Source organism: Canis lupus, chromosome 11 (genome assembly GCF_048164855.1).
Source record: "Canis lupus baileyi chromosome 11, mCanLup2.hap1, whole genome shotgun sequence".
NCBI lineage: Eukaryota > Metazoa > Chordata > Mammalia > Carnivora > Canidae > Canis > Canis lupus.
Window position 1 is genome coordinate 54,869,462 of NC_132848.1, and position 22,680 is coordinate 54,892,141.

At 34.1% G+C, this 22,680-nt stretch overlaps 1 protein-coding gene across 24 annotated transcripts in view; it reads right to left on the reverse strand.

The window, feature by feature from the left end:
* The window catches only part of NRXN1 (neurexin 1), a 1,115,374-nt gene that overhangs the window by 585,529 nt on the left and 507,165 nt on the right, over positions 1 to 22,680 (reverse strand). For all 24 annotated transcript variants that reach the window (XM_072768323.1, XM_072768320.1, XM_072768315.1 and 21 more), the window contains one exon: positions 1,335 to 1,457. In XM_072768323.1, the coding sequence (XP_072624424.1) occupies positions 1,335 to 1,457 (123 nt within the window). The remainder of the gene's footprint in view (positions 1 to 1,334; positions 1,458 to 22,680) is intronic.

The window sequence follows — 22,680 nt, forward strand, 5'->3', positions numbered from 1 at the left end:
CCCTGCCAAAGCCCTGCAAAAATTCCGTATCCCTTCCCTAAGTTCACACAGTTCCTTTAGAGCCTTCTTGTATTTGGCAATTTTGAATGAGGGCTTATGCTAACAGCTTTCTGGTTGATTTTCTTCCTCAGAGAACTAAATGATACAACACAGTAGCAGTGTCTATATGCTAATCCATGAACCAGCTGCATGAGAGTCCCCTTTAAAGAGATTTTACAGAAACAAACAAAACCCCCCAAACCTAAAACAAAACAACAAAATGAAAAAGGAAAAAAAAATTACTGGGCTTTTTTTTTTTTTTTTTTTTAAATTACTGGGCTTTTGCTAGACTTTCTGGGATGTTGGATCAGGAACTGGTTCTTTTAAAGCTCTTCAGGTAATTCTGAAATTAAGTTGCACCCACATGTAGAAAAAAGTTTTGGAAAGCCATAAAGCACTATTAGAATGTAACATAGTAAAGAGAGCTTTAAGTTGATAGTTTGCTTTATTTGAACTCAGAAATAATTCTCTCAAAAGTTAAAATCCCACACATGCTATTTCCATATTGATAGAATCAATGATCTCTGATCATGGGAACCCCTCAGGACTGAATGTAGGACACACTTCTCCGCTGCACAAGGACTGTCTTGTGCCTTATACTAAAATAATTAAGAATTTTAGGGATGTTCTCTTAAAAAGAAAAAGAGTTAATATCCCAGCGGGTCATGTACTTGGAGTTATTTTCAGCAGAGAGAACAAAGGTGCACCAATTCCTCTTTCATTTGGTTTCCCTAAGTCTCCGGGGTGGATTTTACATGGCTCACCTCAGTTAGGAATCCACATATCAGGGATTGAACTTGACATCCTTAATATTAGAGTTTAACCAACTGAGGCAAATGGCTAGAAATGATCTATTACAGCTTATAAAAGTGGTTCACCCAACAGAATGCCAGCATATCAATTTACCTAGATACTAAAAAGTATAGCTTGCTGCTGTTTATGGCCAAAAATATATTTCAAAAAAAACAAAGAAATTGAAGAGAAATTGGCATGTAAACAATGACTTCAATATTTTAGGAGACCCTAAGATATCCATCAAGCCACAGCACTGAAACATATAACATTTTCTTGAATTATTGAACAGGAAAGAACATGACGTGAAAATATTCCTCATTTGAGAGAAAAAAACATTGAACATACTGCTTATTAAGTGGCATTGTTGCTGGAAAAATTGGAGCGGAAAATGAACTGTGTATAACAGCTTCAAGCTGTGTGGCTGGTTTCCAGTTACCTGTAAGAAATGGAAAAGCTAAAGCTTCAACAAAAGAAAAGGAAATGGAAACAGGGGGATTTACCTGTCATGGCCTGTTGGTCATCCACGGTTAACTTTAAACTTTTTCCTCGACGGACCACACGCACTGTGTGCCATTCGTTATCATTGAGGTTATAGCCAGCAAAAAGGGTCTCGGGACCTTTGCCTGTAGAATATGCCAAACAGTCATTATGGACACTCAGAATCAGTCGAGCAAATGAACCTCACAGAGAGTGAGAGAAAGAGACAAAGTAAGGGGTGGGGGAGCACGGGAGAAGGAGGAGAGACAAGAGAGAAATGAGAGAGAGGTGAGAGAGAGAGAGGAGGAAGAGACTGGCTGGATCAATTTTCAAGCCCATTAGAGTCAGAGCAAGCAAGGAAAATGACAAGTTAACAGACATTCAGGTGTGACACTTTAAGAAGAACCTTTAACATTATGCATTGATCAAAGACACGTGAATGAACCTTGTTGTCATAAATAGGCACAGTCAATATAGCATTGGGAAGCCTCCCAAATTTACACATACTTGGTTGTTGTTGTTATTTTTCATAATGAATTCTCTGATATTTGCAGTTCTGGCTTTCTTACTAATGAAGCAGATAGCAGTGCTGTAGCCTCTGACTTTGGGGAGAGAGCTGACCATAAGTAATTAGCTAAGCATCTTCAGCTGGAGCAACTGGCTGATTAGATTCTGGTGAGGAGACTGTGCTGAGTACTGCACTGTGTGATAGCTGTTCTTCACTGTTACCCCATGTATCTCCAATGTTCACCAAATTCTTAAATTTATGGAATGTTGCATCTAAAAACTAAGTCTAGTGAAGTGAGTTTAGGTAAAAGTATGGACTCTTAGAAAATGAAAAGAGAGAGAGAGAGGTCACAGCCAATAAAGGTCCATGTGTTGGGTGAGAAGGAAAAAAGAAAAGTGAGACTGAACAGCTCTAGAGGGCAAGGATTTCCAACTGAGGACAATAAGAAAAAAGGCAAGAAATGTAGTCACCTGGGAAAGTAACTGCCAGTGAATCTATGTAAATCCATGTACATTGGCTAAGGACAGACAAATTATTTCAGAAAGTTGTTTTGTGGAAATCAATGAAATGACACATTAGAAAAATATCCCTCCTCTTCTACTTAAAAACAAAGCAAGGAAAAGAAAAAAAAACTTTCTATAACTTGAAACTTTTTAATTAAAAAAAAATACTTCCATTCATTGGACACTATGATTTACTGAGAAAAAAATCATGGAAAGTTTTTAAAGATATATTATTTGGTGATGGATTTTTCCCCCTCTTTTGTAAGTACTGAAATGTGTCCGTATGCTAAAATAATGAAGGATGTGGCATCATTGAGTTTCATGACTTTCAACTGATTGAGAGCATCAAGGTTGGGTTCACAATTTCTTCAACCAAATTCTACCAACAAAACCCATCAATGTCCGAGAATCATAGGAGGACACAGAAAAGGCCAAGAAAAAGGAGAAAAAGAAAAGGAAAAAAAAAGAGAATAAAGAAAGAAGGAAAGAAAAAAGAGAAACAGTAATAGAACCAATTAGAAGAACCTCCGTAGTCCATCCAACAACAGATCGGTCTTTGCATTTGGTACTGCTGGCTATCCTGATTTCTCTATTAGGATGTCAAGTTCTAGCTTCCTTAGTTGGGGTTTCTTTGGGGCTGAAAATTAACCAGTGAGATAAGCTAAATGTTGCAGGAGAGACTGCTTCATGTCTTTAAAGGAAACCATCATTAAGATTGGAAACGATCTCTTTTTGTTTCTTTAGAGAAGTTAAATTACACATCTGGATACATGAATAAGAACGAGTCTAGACAGAACAGTTTTGAGAGACTGATCACTAAATAACTAGAGGAAGCCTCTTAGTTCAGCAACGGCAAAATAAAATAAAATAAAATAAAAAGCTTTGAGACTAAATGTTGAAAGTAAGTTCCACGATCAAAGGAACTCTTTCTAGTTTCAACAGTGAAGAAAGAAGAGCGTAATAACTCTGCAGAATCTTAGCATCCTACTGGCAGCAAGGGTCATTCTCAGTTTTGATCTTTGAAAAGCGAATATATCATGTTAAAGCTATTTTTATAGGGAAGACTTTTTTCTCTTAGAAATGTGTGCTTTTGAAGCTGCTTCACTCCTGTTCTCTTAATTTTAAAAGTGTTTTGTCAAGAAAAAGCAGCTTAGGGGTGATATCATCATTACACCCCATTCTGGGCTTGATTTTGCTCTCAAGTCATAATGCTTAATCTATGAAACAACTATTTCTATAACAACAGGCACAAAATCCAATTAAAAATAACCCTTTGGTTCATAAAAATCTCTGTGGGCCAACTTCAAGCTCCTTTCTCGCATTATTAAAAATGTGAAGAGATTGATTTTGGAAGACAAGGTTTTAAAAAAATGCACTTAATATTCTCAGTTCAAAAGAGTGCTATCTATGCAACTTGAAGAGTAGCGGAGAGTGCACTGGACAGGGAGTCAAGAACTGTGGGTGCCAGTCCTTGATTTGCCACTAAGAAAGAAGTTGGAGCTGGTAAATGCTTATTAGGTGGCAGGTATTTTATCTGTTAACTTATTTCATCTTTACATTGTTATCATTTTGCAGATGTGGAACTGAAGGCCTAGAGAGCTAAAACTTCTTGCCCCAAGGTCACACAGCTAAAATGTGATAGAAAAGTGTTTCACTCTAGTTCCAGGGGACTCAAAGCCTGCATGTGTTTCCCTGCATTATTAGCCTGCCTCCAAGCTATATGACCTTTGGCTAGAAATTTAACTTTTCAGTTGCCCTCCATCTAAATGAAGGGGGTGGGAAAGCTGTTCTTTGTTGACTTCCGGCTTGCTCTACAGAATGATCACAGTATTAGGAAACCTTACACATCCTCTGGATAAGTCATCGTAGAAGCAAATCTCTAAACACATCTAATGGCATGGTATATAAAGCTCATCTTTTGGGACTGAGTCCACATAATCAGCGATTTTTTTAAAGATTTTATTTAGTTATTTGAGAGAGACAGACAGTGAGAGCACGATCAGCAGAGGGAGAGGGAGAACCAGGCTCCCCACCAAGCAGGGAGAAAAAAGTGGGGCTCGATCCCAGGACTCTGGGATCATGACTTGAGCTGAAGGCAAACACTTAACCAGCTGAACCACCCAGGTGCCCCAACAATCAGCAATTTGCTGTAACATTCATCTTCTGGTGGTCTCGTAACCCTACTTAAGAAAGGGGGGAGATGGTATAGATGATCTTCACAATGCCTTAGAGATCTTACATTTTCATGTTTAAAACATAATGAATTGGTAAGGAAAGATGGCTTAACTGTTCTAATTTTGAGTGTGAGAGTCATTTGTCCTCTTGTAAAAATTTTAATGGCAAAACTATAATCACCACAGCCGTTGATGATCTGAATTCCTTTTGAAATTTTCTCTTCTTTTGGGAAATGAGAGCATTGACCATAACTTCTTGCTCCCAGCATTAATGTGAGTGTGATGGACTGAATGTTCATTTGTCGAAGCCCTAATCTCTGATGTGATGGTGTTAGGATTTGGAATCTTTGAGAGGTAATTAGGCTTAGATGAGGTCGAGAGGACAGAGCCCCATGAAAGGATTGGTTATCTCCTAAAAAGAGACATCAGAGCTCTTTCTCTCCATCATGAAAGGACACAGAAAGAAGGTGGCCATTTGCAAGCCAGGAGGGGAGCTCTCTCCAACAACCAAACCTACCAGTGATTTTGGACTTCTCGTAGCCAGAACTGTAACTTTCTTATACTTGATTCTTACTGTAACCTATTAAGTCATAGAGGTTCTTTTTTTCTACATTTTAGTTAGGAAAGAAGATTTTGAAAGATTGAGTGTTTTAAGTCATAGGGGCAGTAAGGAGTGGAATCAAGACTGAGATCTTGAGATCTTCCAAGTCCCTTTCAGTGTCCTTTCCACAGGCCTCAAAATGATCTGCAGACAGTAAAAGAAAGGTGCAATGTGTATGAATGCCAACAACTAATATTTAACTAGACTGGATCAAACATCAACTCTACAGGATAATGTTATGGTAAAGAATTTTAGGACTAGAAGGGATGTGGGAAGTAGAGCGGCTCACAGAGCCATCTACAAACAAACTACCTGAGGTTAGAAGCAATTAGATGATCTTCTTCTGTTTAAATGAAGAGTCCAGGTCCCCAGACTGGGAGTCTAGTGAACTTTCTTTAAATTATTCTGACATTATATTACGCTGAACTAGACTGAACTTCTTAAAGAGCACCAAGATCTGACTCTACAATTTGGTCCATGACTATGATTTGTTCTGCATCTAAGGTGAAAGTCAAGCAAGAATACATACTACTTCTTTTCAATGGAATTTAAACTATGGTACAAGTGTTTTCCATTTTTGGTGAATACTAGGTGGTAATAGACACTAGGTTTTCTGGTGACTCTGTAGCTAAAATTCATTAATTTACATTCATTTAAATAATTTAAAGTCATTCATTACTGATGGAAGTAGACACAATAAACATTTTTTTTTACAATAAACATTTTTTTCTCTAGTTTTCCTCAATCTAGTTCAACTTAGTTGTCCTTCTACAACTTACCCATGTAAAAAGTTCAAGTGTCCTTACAATTTTAGTCCTAAGAAGGGTTGAAGATAACCCCAACTTGAGGCACCGGACTGAGAGGAATGGGGGTGGGTGGGAGTGAGGGGTACAGTCAGTAGTAAGTCAGACAAATCCTTCTTTGAAATCTACTACTATAGAGTCTTGATTTAACCACTAAGATATACGCTTGATAAAAGATGATAGCTGTTTTGGACCAGATTAGTAATCACATTTGCTAACTACTTTTCACCTTCATTTTCACTATGAGGAGGTGGTGGAGAAAATTGGATTTTTTTCCTTACATTTGCCATCAACTAATTATGTCAGCTTGAGTAAGTCATTTATCTTTTCTGTTCCTCATATTTCATTGGTAAAATGAGGATACTTGGTAAGAACATATAAAAAATACTCTCCTGTAAGCCAATTTAACAATTTTGTCATTCTTGGAAGGAAGAGAACTAACCCTGCACGATTTTCCAAACTTGTGGCAACAGGAAAGAGTGCAATAGTATAGTGACAGTCTCCAAATTCATGAGACGTAACTATTATCATTGTCAATTTCATCATTTTTATTTTGACATGGGTAGGCAGAAGACAGAACTTCAGTGAGTTATCCTAGACCCAGAATTACTAAACTCAAATGAATACAGTAGGACAATATTAATATATGCTAACACATGTGCTTATTAATTTATGTAGTCAAATTTTAAGGAGGACAACTGTTTTTGTCATCTTGGTATCACTCAAAATTTAGCACCAAGTAATCAGGAAATGGTCAATCAGGAACAGGAAATACACAATTATGCATGAAGATATGCCCCTGCCGAGTGGACAAGTTCACTTAGGAAAATAAATCACTAATAAAAGGTTATGTGGTGAAATGGTGATTTTTAAGAAACTCTTTTAATTATGGTAAATTATTCACTGTTTCAAGGATCAGATCAGGGCTGGGCAGTGTGGGAGACTCTGACCCAGTATCTCTCTAAGCTTGCCTTACTCAGAACAAATATAGCTGTGCAATGTGAAAATCCAGGAGCTAAACTGGGGCAGTGGTTTTATTATTACTTTTAAATCAATGGATTTTTTTTTCCACCTGTAATCTTGCATAAAGAACATAAAGTGATGTAAAGTGGGAGTTTCCCTGCTACTTAAAAAGTAGGCTAACATTGTCCCTGAGGCACCACCCAGAACACTTAGACTCTATAGAACCTTCTAGGTGGATCATTTCTCCCTTTAGAAAAAGGATGATTTTCTTATTAGAAAACACCAGAAAGGTTTTTAAAAATCATGCACAAGTAACTCTTCACTTTAAAAATCATATTTGATTAAAATAAAAGGATGCCACCTATGAATTAAAAAAAAAAACAAAACTATTCTTCCAGAACATCATTGATTCAAGGTTCAGAGCTATTCAAAGCTACCATTGTTAGTCTATGTGCTTTATCTGTCCTCTTGCATGAATTCTCAACACACCCTTAATCGCAAAATCCAAATTTATAGGCTCTCTTCTGAAGATTCTGTAGACTGTTTCCTCATAGATCATGTGAGTTCTGGAACAGATTGCCTTTCCTTATTTCTAGCTACAAGGAAACCAAGATTTAGGATTTGTGTTTAATTTGATCAACTAGATTTCCCTTCCTTTAACTTTCCTTTCCTTCCTTCCTTCCTTCCTTCCTTCCTTCCTTCCTTCCTTCCTTCCTTCCTTCCTTCCTTTCATGTTGGCTTTTCTCCACAATTACTTAGTTTAAAATACTTTTGTAATCACTTTAAATCCTGTTTGAAAGTATTGGGGAAAAGCTTTAATCAATAAGTTAATTTATTTAATGAAGAAAAGAATAGCTTTTAAGAGATGTACAGATAATTAATCCAACTCTCTCTTTTTACAGATAGTTCCAAGGGAGGTTAGTTTAAATATATATACATATATGGACATACACACACATATGTATGTCTAATAAGATTAAATGAGCCTTTATTGACCAATACCAGGTCTGTTTGCAAGTATATTTAACTTAATTTTCATATTTGTGATGAATACTTTTAGACCCAAAATATACATAATGAAATTCACATAAACTAACCTTAGATGCTTTCTGGAAAATAGTCTTGTGTGAAAATGTTTTGTGAACTACTTACAGTTTTTGAATGGGGGGTGGAAATAGTAAAGAGAAATAGAGAAGAATGAAATAAAGCTAAGGAATTTATGAAGCAATGTGATCAAAGATGTTTAGTAGACTAAAATGACACCTGTCTCTGGAGCTAAAAAATGGACGTGGCTGGAAAAAAGCAAATCTGTACCAATTATACTTTGATTTTTAAAGCACTTAGATCTCAGCCACAAAGCGGAGATTCCTACATACCCTTTAGGTCATTATCTCTCTCTACTGGTATATTTTAAAGATGCTAGCTATAAAAATGGACCATCTGTATCAGCTACCATATTTCCTAGTATAGTTCAAACCAGTTGGTTCTGGATTTCCTTCATGTTGCCTTAAATATCAAATGTAAATAATTCCTATTTTATAACTTTATCTTGTTATATAAGTGGTTAATCTGTTCACTCAATAAAGCCATTTATTGAGCACGGGGATTTCGTTGGGTGCTTCTGCAAAGCTGTAACCTGGCAATCTGCATAGATGATAGGCAGGTAGGAATCCACTTGTCTTCTGGAAATGATCCATCAACTACCTTGATTTTATTAAGAATAGGTGTGTCTTTTCAACCACAGCTGAAGATGGATATTATGTAAAAGTAGATCCTAAAGTTTTCATAGCTCTGTTGTTTAAAAAAAAATCTACCATTGCCTTACACATATAGATTGATTATATATTTATACATGTGTGTTCAATTGTTCTTTAGATCATTAAACTGCCTTTAGCACCCAGTAATTGAATTAAAAGATACAGCACGGGATCCCTGAGTGGTGCAGCGGTTTGGCGCCTGCCTTTGGCCCAGGGCACGATCCTGGAGACCCGGGATCGAATCCCACGTCGGGCTCCCGGTGCATGGAGCCTGCTTCTCCCTCTGCCTGTGTCTCTGCCTCTCTCTCTCTCTCTCTGTGACTATCATAAATAAAAAAAAAAAAAAAAAAAAAAAAAAAAAAAGATACAGCACCATAGCATCATAGAATTATGAAATTTTAAAATGGAATGATCCATATTGTGTCTGTTGTTTATCCTATTTAACTACTCTAATTCATTCTGGATTATGTGGTATCCATATCCTATTATTAAAGTTTAAAAATTATTTTATGCTAAACACTGATCTCAGCATGTGTATATTCCAGCTTAGATTCTCAAAATGCTTACATTCATCAGGGATCAAAACAGTTTTTCTGTAATGGGTTGTTTAGTAATTACATTTGGTTTTGCAGGATGGGGTTACATTACTCAACACTGCCTTGGTACTGTGAAAGCAGTCATAGACTATATGTAAACAAATGGGTGTGGCTTTGTTTCAATAAAAATATGTGTGCTTCAAGCTGTAAAATACACATAGACAATTTAAATCCTTATATGCCATATATTTTATATTGAGTATTAAAGATATAACGAATGGAAATATATTCAAGAACTTAAGAGTCATGGGACATGAGTTTTAGACTCAATATTGTCATTAAATTTAGCATAACATAAATTATGCTAATTCGGTCTTCCACTTACGGCTCCTGGTCTGAGTTTTCTTGTCAGTAAAATAACATAATAAAAACTAAAAACCACTTGAAAAGGCTTTAAATGGCAGAAGTCAATCTCAAAGCCCTTCTGCTGCATTGCTTTTTTGTTTGCTTGGGTTTTTGTTTTGTTTTGCTTTATTTTTTAAGTTAATTCTATGCCCAACATGGGGTCTAAACTCACAAATTCCAAAATCAGTAGTCACATGCTCTACCAATTGAGCCAGCCAGGTGCCCCTAGGCCCCTTTGCTGGTTCTACAAATTTAGAATAGCACCTTTATTAAAATGCATGGTATCTTCATGTGTATATAAAATTAGGTGTCTACATATATCCACATTTCCAGCTACTAACATGTTTTATTTGGCAATTGACTTTGAGGATGGTAACCTCTGGTAGGAGGCAGGACCCTGTGGGAAGCACAAGCTGGAAACAAACCTTGTCATTGTGACAATAATGGGAAGAGAGAAAAGCAGCAGAAACAGAGGCTCGAGCCACGGTGCTTGATACCTGAGTCATGGTTCCTGGCAGCAGCACTCCTGTTTGTAAATAACAAGAAGATGTGTTTCTCAGGTGGTAATTATGACACCTTTAGCCTGCTCTTTGATCTTGCTTTTTTTCTGGTTTTAAAATAATTACTTAAAAAATAATCTAACCTCTGCTTTAAGAAAGAGAGGAGGAGGAGGAGGAAGGGAAGAGGAGGAGGGAAGGGAGGGAAGGGGAGTAACTCTCATTAAATGTTTCTATTTTATCTCTCTCCATGCCTAGATATTGGGCTGGGAGCAAAATTCTTTTGTTTTTATTTCTCACATGAATCAATTAGGGATTTAATTATAAATTAAAATTAGACACATGAAAATTGTACTTCCACATTCTTCCTCTACTATTCACTAACATTATTAGGGAAAGACCCATAAAATAATTTGGAAGCTCCGTACATAATGAAATTGTGAGGCCTTTGTTCAAAATGAAGAATTTTAGGACAGTTACAGCAGATCATGAATTCAAGCACAGATCCTTCTAGGCATAGGACCATGGGTGACTATACACATTGCATGCTATTGAGGCCAGCCCTGATTAGGAGAATTAAGTCTTGTGGTTTTTTATTTTAAAGTTTCATTTAGCTCTATATTACAAAAATATGCAGACAAAGCTGGAAACAAAACACTTCATTTATTCACTTAAGAGGAACAGCTGGGTCACCTTCCCCATACTGTCTGCACTTAATGGCAAGGCCCCTGGGGTATCAGAGAAGCTGTCTTACTGGCCAGGTCTAGTGTTTGGTGACAGGCTAATAATCATCCTAACAATCATGAAGCTGAGCTACTTGCCAAGCCATATAACTCCTCCCTCTTCATCTCTCCTCAACATCTCCTCAATTTAATGGAGGGTACATCCTTGACAACAATTCAGAATGTCTTTATGGAGAGAGCTGTTTGCCTTTTCTGTACAAGAAAAGTGATGTTTATAGAGTCCTAAGGATAGACACATCTCTTTATACTAAAAATACCAGAAACACCGTCCCCTAATTAAAAAGTACTTTGAGTAAATAATATAAAGTCAGACATTAAGTTTCAGGTGTTAGTTTTTCAAAAATGAATACAAACAACAGGATAAAGGCATTTTATAAACTATTTAAATTCTGTGGAGAAATAAAATAGTAACACTAATTAATTACACTATATTTGTTTTGGTTAGATTGTTATTTAAATCTATCCTTGTGTTTTTAAAATTGCTATAACCCTATATCTTGGTCTGGTGCATGTGTTCTGGACTCACAGGTTTGGTTTTTATCCTAGTTCCATAAGTTACTAGCTGAGTGAACTTGGGTAATCTACTTAAGTTCTCTGGACCTCAATATATATATATATATTATATATATATATAATATATATATATAATATATATATTACTAGCTTATGTAAAAATAGAGATACTTCACACCACTGGTAGATTTAATGCATTTAAATAATTTAAAGCAATGCCTAGTACATGTAAGCCCTCAGCTATAGTAATATTATTGTCACTATTATATTATCACTATTATTATATCTTCCCTTCAGTATGTTCAAAATTTCAAAGAAAATATCATATATCAATAGCTCAGTGCCTTTGAATATAAGAGTCATTCACTAAATATTTGCTGAATGAGTGTATTTGCTTAGAGTTTGTTGGATTCTGTGTGGTAGAGGAAATATCTTTTGATACTGAATTAAGCCAAATAGTTAAAGAAATAACTACTCCATTAACTTTTAATGCTTACATTCACTAAGAAGTGTCAGGAAATAGAAAGCTTCATCCCTTTGTTTTCGTATTTGACAGGATGGAATCTGGTAAGCTGTATAGTTGGAGAGCTTGGGTAACTCAGTTTTCTGGTTAATTATTTGGACACTTTTTTTGCTCAGTTCCCTTGAAAATAAATTTAATATTGTGTAGAGCCTGGGAGAGCAAAATGGCCTAAGGCTAGCAGTCAATAATTTCCAAGTGAAAAGTTGGTTTAGGAATAGAGGAATTCAAGAATTAATGAGTGATTATAAACAAACATTGGCTTTGTGTGCAAAAATATCTGACCCTGGAGAGCTGCTGGAAACACCCTTCAGACACTCCTCTGCCATTTTCCTAACTCATACCAACCCTATTCGATCACCTACAAAATAAACTTTAGTTTATGTATCTGCCTCACCTTCTGCTCCATATCTGGCTTAATATCATAGCTCTAGGCAAATGGATCAACAAAGTTTAAATCATCTACTAAGAAACATTTAGCCTCTATAGCATTGACATTGATTGTACCCATTTATGACAGACCAGGATAAATATCTCTGATGTAAATAATTTTCAATGTGAAAAACATACATTTTAAGAAATATAAATTACCTTTTAAGAACATAATTATATTTACAACAGTAAAAATGAACACAAATTATACAAATATACTGTTCAAAGGATGTTTAAAAATAGCTCTCTTTAAATCTAATCTAGCTCAACTGGCAAGTTTAGGAAGAAGCATAATAAAATAAACTAATATACTGAAAGAAAAAATTTGGACTGTGACTTTATTTTAAGGAAAAAAGGTCATTTCCAAGAAATGCTTATCACATAATAGGATAGCTTGCAGGTATAATTAAGTACTAAATAGTTAATGTGCTTTTAAGTAAGCATTATAAATGGAAAATATATTCAGAGTTGGTGTAACATGAAAAGAGAAGGATTATATTAATTTTACAGTGATACTTATTTAATATGTCTTATGCAATACTTACAAAATGTCAAGCTACCTGAATGAAAAAGCATACAGATATTGAGCATGCAAAAATTTACAAATATTTGACAATCCACTAAGCAGCCATGAAATTAGAGTATAAAACACAAAGATTATTTAATTGAATATATCATTCCTCATCTGAACACAGTATTATAATAGTTACAGAATTTCTTTTATTGAGAGGGCCAAGAAAAATGCATATTTTTGCATAATACAAGGAAAGATAGCTTTACCTGTGTTTTGTTTTCCATATCTTGTTAATATAAGTGCATTGGACCATCTTTAAAGATCGAGTTGATAAAATTTAGCTTTCCCTCACTACTTTTAGGGTATTCTTGTACAAACTTTCTCCAAAAATGAAAAGCATATTAGAAGAAATAAATAAATCTCAGCTTCCTAGCTTTGTTTATTTATTTGTCTCCTTTTTTCTTTTCCCTGGGAAGCCATTATGATGCTTGAAAAATCTATTTTTCAGTATTTGTCTTAAACATTATGAAAGTGTTTTTTTAATAAAACACATTATAAGAAATATGATAAGACATATTTTGTCTTTAGAAATGTTGAACTGTAGCATCTCATTTGTTTTGGTCTTTTTTTCTTTCCTCAATTACTGCATCAAAGAAGGCTATGGACAAGTAACACATGATAATTCATCCATGCATCATATGAAAATTGGAATAATAATATACTTTTTCCCAATGATACAATGACTTTCAAAATCCTTCTTTACTTTGAATTTTAATAACATAATAACAGATAGTGTTAATGTGATTGTTTTCTTTTATCATCATTGGCTTATTTATTTATAATGACTTATTTTAGTCATTAAGTGCTATGATTTAGTTATTGAGTGCTATGATTTTATTCAACTATTTATGTTAGTGAAGGGAAAAATATTGAGATTTCTCTTTTATTTCAAGGTGTCTTTGGGTCAAAATATCCTGAAATGAATGCCCTCCCTTCCTGTCCTGGAAGTATTCTAAAAAAGTACTTGTTCAACTATAGCAACAGTCATTACCAACTAAATTCTATGCCAAGTTAACTTGCCCAGTGTGAGGAAATAGTGTTTGCAGGTTCCTTTGAGCTGGTCTACCTACTGCTAGAAGTAATGTCATGATGTCTGCATGCTTGTTCCTGGTCAATCTTCTTGTGATGAGATTACATTTGTTAGGCTTTCACTTAGTGGATTACGGTCAACGATAATTTACATCAATGCACCTATAACTATCTTTTCATTCATGGTTATTCTGTTCTGGTTTGTTTTTAAAGATCTTGCTCACAGATGCCTCAAGTCAGTTTTAATTTGACTGCTCTGAGATCACTGATGAATCATGATATACTTACTTTTGTACATATATGTTTTTTATTTTATATTTCTTCCACTAGCTCAGTGACCTAGACCTGCTTTATATTACTTTGGCAGAAAACCTAAGCTGAGCATTAGTTAGGTTTTAAAATACTACATGTCATAGTCACATGCTGTACGTAATGTTTATAATGTTTAGCAATATATGCTAAAATAAAAGAACATGTTGCAAAAACATATGAACCTATATTTCCAAAGAAACATACATTACACAATGTGTTATATATGAAGAATGTAACATGCAAAGCACTATATGTTATAAGGGCATTTAAGATAAGAATAAAATTTTTCTCTGAGGACTGAAATGTTAGGCCACTTTTCAAAATTTCTGTTTCCTCCAGCTTCCAAATATGGATGATTAGGAGTCAAGTGTTATTCAAAAAGAGACTCATTTTGACTGCTTTGTAAGTTAAAATTGGTGGGAAATTTAGTTTTCAAATTCATTTAGAATATACAAATCATAATACAAACATATGATAATTGAAAATTACCCACAATTTATATAGCAGGTGCTGTAAACATTTTGAGGGATGTATTTCCAGAAACATTGCAGAAAAGCCATTTTGTTACTGTGGTTCTTTGTCAATTTTGCAATTAACAACTCAAAAAATAGGAGATACCAATTATTTCTTCATTGTTTATGGTTTGAACTAATTTTCCTTAACTGAGCAGTTTAAAGAATTGATCAATTTTCCAAATATTATTTTTGATAGTGTAAAGCTTCTCAGTTGATTTCCTGAACTGAATCTTCAGATAAAAGAATTTAATTTATAAATGTTTAAAATACTTCAAGCATCTCATCACCTATCATGACACGCTCAGAATTCTATGTGGTTATTATCACTTATATATATTTTTAAATGTTATTGTAAGCATTATCATGTCCTACCTCCACTTTGGTCCACCTATTTGAACATTATTTGGTGAATATGTATGTATTCCAAGGGAACTTGCATAACTTATTAAATCATTTATTTATTTATTTTATTTTACTGGACACCTTCATAATTAATGAAAAATCAGTAATGGCAGATTTTTTGTTTTTTTAGTAATGGCAGATTTTAAGGCACGTCATTATAGTATATTAGTTCTATAATGTTTGAATTTTAATTTTTACATGATTAACTATTTCCTTTGTACTTACGGAAATGTAAAACATTTCAGAACTCTTTGGATTTTGTTGTAATACACTTTAATTTATACTAGAAATTTATTGATTTCCAAAATGGGTTGATTTTTTTTAATGTATCTGACAATTTAACGAGTGCCTATATTCACAGGCTGCATATATTATTTATATGCAAATTTTAAAAGAGAATTGATTATTCTTACCTTAAATTTTACATTTCTAAAGCAATTTTAACTATGATAATTATCTATAGTAAAAGGCAATTGACTTTGAAATTTAACTTATTTCAGTAGTACTTTGCACAAAATATTTCAAGTCTATATTTATACTGATCTCCCAGGAAGGGTGATGGGAGGGTAAAGAATTCTCACAACTTTATGAGTGATGCATTTAAAGAACAAATAACAAGAAGCAAATAATCCAGTATTCAGTGCAATGAAAATAGGAGTAATTTAAATATCCTCAGAAATTCTGACTTTGTCTTTGGGGAAGCTGTTTTCATAATGCATTTCTTATTCATCTTGCTCTTTGCTCCCATTGGTAACAAGTAAAAGAAATGGATAAGAGCTATGAGCACGATGAATTTTTCTCCACCTTCAAATTCCTTGATGGCCTCATTCATTCTTCCCCACCCCAATTTCAAGAGCCATCCCCACTTGATTTATATACCATATGTTAGCCAGTTATCCGTTGAAGTAATTGTAATCCTCATGGGTATTTTATGGATAGGGTAAAAACATTTTTAATCAGATACCCTAGAGAAAAGATGCTTGTGTGGAAAACCTGCTATTCCTGCATTCCTCTGAGGAGAGTATATTATGTGGACCCCTGCTCTGATGATAGCTGATTGGATTACCCATTGGTATCTGCCTCCAGACTAAAATCTGGTCAGTAGTTTATGAGATGACATTATTTGAAAGTTCTGCTCAATAGCAAAACAATAAATAATGAATCCACTACATTCTCTTTCTAGGGGGGTCTGATTACATAACCCATTAGAGACAACAGTTGGTGAAAGATCAGCAAAAAGCCAAAGGAAATGCTCAGGAAAAGGCAGAGAACCAAAACCATGAGGCAGGAGAGGAGATACTATGAATAAAGACAACAGGAATAGATAGAAGCTATAACTGAGCTGAAGCAAATCGGTATAGAGGAGAGGAGTAGCAAGTGCATCAGAAGAAAAGACAGAGGATAATGAAGTTACCATAATAGCACAACACGGAGAAGGGAGCCTTAAGTGACAGCAGATGAAAGGATGGCAAAATACCTGGGCCATTGGAGCCACACTGTGTGTTGAACAATCTTTCAGTTCTCGGGTCCCATTCTAATCTCCCCAAAACTTGTCATATTGTGACTGGAATTATTTCCTATCTATATCTACTCTTAGTGTGTTCATATAATAAACCTCCATCAATATAACCTAAATATATGTCTATTTCTTAAATACTAAAAAAAAAAAATCCTTAAATACTTAAAAAAAAAACAAAAAACAAAACCAAAAAACAGAGGTACAATATAAATTAACATAAAATATTGTAGAAACAATATTATTATTTTAAACAATGGACTAGTAACAGTCTTCAGGAATTATTTTTAATGAATAGATAAGAACAGTGAACAAAGGTAAACAAATTCTTACCAAGCATTCAAAAGTGTATTTTCTTAGCTAAACTCAAAAAGACAAGAAATAACAACTGTTGGTGAAGATGTGGAGAAAAATGAACACCTGTGCACTGTTGGTGGGAATGTAAATTCATGCAGCCATTGTGGAAAACAGTATAGAATTTCCTCAAATAATTAAAAATAGAGATGCCATATGATCCAATAATTCCATTACGGTATTTACCCAAAGGGAAAAAAAAACCCACTAACTTGAAAAGATCTATGCACCCACATGTTCAATGTAGCATTGTTTACAATAGCCAAGATATGGAAACAACCCAGTCCATTCATAGATGAATGGATGAAGAAGATGTAGGGTGTGTGTGTGTGTGTGTGTGTGTGTGTGACATGTATACATATATAGGCATGTTATGTAGCAATAAAAAAGTATCATGCCACTTGTGACAACATGGATGGATCTAGAGAGGATATTATGCTAAGTGAAATAAGTCAGACAGAGAAAGTCAAATACCATATGGTCTCACTTATATGTGGAATCTGAAACACACATACACACACACACACACAAGCAGAATTAGATCTATAAATACAGAGAACAAACTGATGGTTTCCAGAGGAGAGGGAGGTGAGGGGATGGGCAAAATGGTGAAGGGGAGTGGGAAAAACTGGCTTCCAGTTTGGAATGAAAAAGTCAGGAGAATAAAAGGCACAGCGTAAGGAATATAGTCAATGATGTTGTAATAGCCTACTAGGGTGACAGATGGTAGCTACACTTGTGTGAGCATAGCATAAAGTATAAACTTGTTGAATCACTATACTGTGCATCTGAAACTAATATAACATTGTGTGTCAATTATACTCAATTTTAAAAGCTTTAAAATGTTTTTAATTTTTTTCAATTTTTTAAAAAAGTGTATTCTCTTTAGTGGATTAGAAATGCACTTTTATTATCTAGTAGAAGTTTCCAATGGCTTAACAATTTTTTTTTTTGTATATAGTGAAATATTTTAGTCTAAAGAATATTTGAATGAACATAACTTCTGAGTTAGTGGGAACTAAATTCATTAGTTTTCATTGTAATTAAAAAATTCTAAAATTCTAGGCTAAAATCAAATTATTGAGTGTATAGACATCAATGTAAAATAATATATTTTACATTTTGGTTAGTGTTTATATGGTGTACCATAATCTTTAGGAAAACTAACTTACTAACTATAAACTCTAGCATTTCTCTGAAACTCAGGCTATGAAATTTACTTTTTTTGTTGTTGTTGTTGTTGCAATTTGTCCCAATTAAAAAAAAAATCAACATTTTCAAATTCTGCAAAACACCTTCAAATACCTAAGCTGTTTTCTCAGAAAACACTGCCAATTCCATAAGATAGTAAAATATTTCTAATTAATCAAATAACAAAACACTTATTTTTCAAGACTAAAACTTTTAAAAATCATCAAAGTTCTCCAAGATCTTAAAAAAATGGATATTCTATGTTTGAAACCATGGTGTTTAAGAATATGTATACTCATAAATGGAAGCTAAGCTGGAATGCTTATATTAATTATATCTGACCCATAGTTAAGTAAACAAAGGTATCGTGGGGATCCCTGGGTGACTCAGCGGTTTGGCGCCTGCCTTTGGCCCAGGGCGCGATCCTGGAGTCCCGGGATCGAGTCCCGCATTGGGCTCCGGGCATGGAGCCTGCTTCTCCTTCTGCCTGTGTCTCTGCCTCGCACTCTCTCTCTCTATGTCTATCATGAATGAATAAATAAAAAATCTTTAAAAAACAAACAAACAAACAAAAAATACAAAGGTATTGTATCATCTTTTAAGATATGCATCTACTTCAGCAGGTAGCAGAGATGCATAATTCCTTTCTAGTGACTATATATGGAATTGAAATCCATGATCATAATATTTGTTTTCATATTCTCTGATAAATAATTAATGGGGTGTAAATTGTTAGTGCTTTTCTTTTGAGTAAAATTAGGAATACAAAACTGGTAGAATTTTGTTTTTCTTTTTGTTTCAAGTTAATTCATTTATACTGTATTATTAGTTTCAGAGGTAGAATTAAGTGATTCATCATTTGAAAACAATAACCAGTGCTCATTACATCAAGTGCCTCCTTAATGCCCATCACCCAGTTACCTCATTGTACCACCCACCTTCCCTCCAGCAACCCTAAATTTATTTCCTATAGTTAAGAGTTTCTTATGGTTTGTCTCCTTGTCTTTGATTTATTTTATTTTTCCTTTCTTCCCCCTAAAACTTGTAGAAAGTTTTCTAATCCATATTTTTCTTTACTAGTAAAAAGTAAAATGAGTGCCATGGCATGACACTTTTGATCATCATTGAACATTAAGGCTGTCCTAAAAATTGCAGATTGTTTTAAGTAGAAGTCACTGAGTTCTTTTTAGTCTTTTTGATTTTTTAGGAATTAACTCTCAAACCTGAATCACAGCATATAAGTAAAAAAATACCAAATGCTTCAAATACAGAAAATTATTATTGTTTTAACATGAGTGAAATTTGAATCATGCATCTCACAATAAAATAAACTAAAAGAAAAAAGGTCTTATTAATAGCAAAAAATATCTGATTCAAATTTCTATCCTTGATTTTCTGGGTCAATGATAAATATTGAAATGCAACATCCCTACCAAAAGAAATACATAAATAAATACACAAAAAAGAAAAAAGGAATTCAAAACTATGAAGGAATTGGTGGCTATTTAGAAATCACCTCGTTCTAATCATGCAACAAACAAAATCATCTAACAGGCAATGGTCTCATGTTTGGTGATATTTGGTTGTATTAAAAAAAAATTGCTTTTCACAGATACCAGGGGAATATCAAGTCAGAAACTTTCTGAAGCTTTCTGAAACTTCTGAAGCTTTCCAGGCCTTTCTGACAATATCTACCCAGGCCGTTGTTAAAATGCCAAGTATCAACAATGAAAAATAATTTGATGAATTAAATCCACACTAATCTGGAATTTTGCATCACTTTGAGTACAGCCTTTTGCAACTGCAAGAAGAAAATGCTTCAGCAATCAATTAATTGAGCCTGATTTCAAGAGCAGGCTTTTAAAACACTGCAGCATTTTGTAGTTGTATATAAGCAATGAGATTAATTGTTCATGAAAATGGACCCAAGTCTTTTACTTTTCAGGCCCTCCTACTAAGATATGCCCAATCTATGTAGCCATTTAAATGCCCAAGGAAAAGTTGTACTCTTCTTTATAATTCTCATAAGTGTAAAATGTGGATAATCCAAATGTCCCTTGAATTTCATTCTAATTTTGTTATTTTCCTAAAGACTCATTGTCATGTGCCAATTCCCTTTGCTTGTTTTAGCTATATGTTTTTTAACCAAAAATCTATAGTCTCAATATTTTATTTCCATTAGATTCTTGCTAAAAATAATCACATATAAACTGTCTCTTATTCTCCTTTCCTTTGTATCTACTTTCAGCTTTAAAAACAAACAAACAAAAATGACAGTAACTAAAAAAACAAACAAAACTCCTATGTTCTGTATTTATATAGTCATCGTCCCTTATTCCTTGAGCAGCTCCTTATCTTACATGGATGAAGAGCATTAATGATGAGATGCAATGACTAACACAATTCTACAAATCAGGTGACTTTTGTGTGGGGGACAAAGCTAGATGATTCCCTTTTTCAGTTGTCAGCTTTTTAGTCACTGAATTGAACATTTGCTTCAGGTTAACAAGAGCTGGCCCTCAGAAATTTCCTAATATCCTTTTAAGTAGCCTGCCAAACAGCAGCCTGATCAAAGCAATCTAATAAGGCTTAAGTGCCACTGGTTGACATTTTGCATTCTTTTATTGCTTTCCATTTTTACTACATTAAAAAAATGGGTGATAACTAATATCCAGTTGATCTTTTCATTCTGGTAATAAAGTGATAATATAAAGATCGTACTATCCACTCCAGACATCCATCACAGTACATTTTCCAATAACATACTACTTGGAGTGTTTCTTCACTCTGTCCAAGTACAAAGTGAGGTTAAGTACTTTGCCTCACATTTTATTTCTCTCTGATACTTTAGACAATGAACTGAAAATAAAAGGGGTTGAACTTCAACCCTTGACATTTTGTTCACATTATTGTAATCTGCAATTTTGTTATCTTTACATTAGATAAACCATTTCCTATGAGAAGCCAAACATAGTTGGAGGGTCTGCCTACTAAAATATTTTGTCAACCCAGGTAATTTTTATTCTTGTAAGACAAGAGGAAACAAAACAGGACAAAACAATCTTGGAATTGGAGAAGAAGAGTAGGAAGAAAGGTAAGGTTGGTAGGAGAAGAGACACATATACAAGGCATAAAGAAACCAAAATAATGCCAACAAGCAGAACAGACATCAGAGATCATGAGTTTATACTAAAATCAGTTTTTTATATGGATGCAGAGGTGGCTCCAAGACTTACTGAGAGCAAGAAGGACGTTCTGTAATTATGTTATTAATTTGAAAAGATAAAAACAAACAACACATAAAAGAAAGGGAAGAAAGAAATGCTAACAAAAACATAAGCACAGAAGTCTCTTTGCATCACTACATATTTATTTAGCTACTAACAGGACAATTAGGATTCATCTATAGTTTATAGGAACAAGATTAGTTTTCAGATTTTCAATGTATTTAAACTGTTAAGGATTATAGCATTAATGATTATTAAGGTTACAAGAAAAAGAAAGAATAAAATTTGGGATCTTTAAAGATGCAACATATCACTATAAATCCAAGTTTTTAGGAAAAAAAAAATAGAAACACATAGCCTAATGAGTTTGGGAGTACTGTAGGGAACTACTGGACACCAAATTTAACATTGAGACTGTCTTGGTAGCTCTATCCTAGAGTTAACCAAGATATTAGGCTATGTACTTTGGCAAAGAGAATACATAATAAAAATGATGGCCTGTAGAGAGCCAACTAATAATGAATTTGAGATAATTTCATAAGGATTAGAAAATTTCCTTTGCAATCTTTATAGTTTTTAAAAGATGCATTAAGTCCATTCATGTGAACCTAAGGAAGAGGCTGTCAAACATACCTTTTCATGCAAATAATTGATGTGTTAGAAAAGTACTGCTCAGTCTGATTTGGATTTTCTCGGTAATAATTTGCTCATGATTACTTTATACTAGTGTATTTTTCTACAATACTTATTTTTTTGTAAAATAATCTACAACTTGCCATTTTTTGCACTAATTCAAATATATGTTTTTTTCTTTATGTTAGACTGTGACTTTAGAATCCTTTCTCATCTACGTTTCTGATATACTGTCCAGAGAAGAAATGATATGCTTTAAAAGATGGTGGTTCTTGAAGTAACTTCCAGACACAATTATTTTATAATTGCAGACTGTTGCTTTCAAAATTGCAGTTGATTGAGAAGGCACAAGTAATCTGACTATTCCTTTATTTCTATCATGGGTAGAAGAGAATGGAGAGTGGGAGATAACACACTTCTGTGCTCACCTTCAGGCCATGAATCTGCACAAACTGACCTTAATTTAATTCCAAGTTGCAGATAACAAACATATTCTAGCAATGATATAAGCTAATGGATGTCAGAGAGCCGAGATCGCTCTGGGACTGTGTGCAGAGACCCTCCATTGTAATCTGAAAGATCAAAGTGTACTTTTGACACTGATATGACCACTATTCATAGAAATGGTTCTTTTTTAAAAAGTACCCTCTCCACATATGAA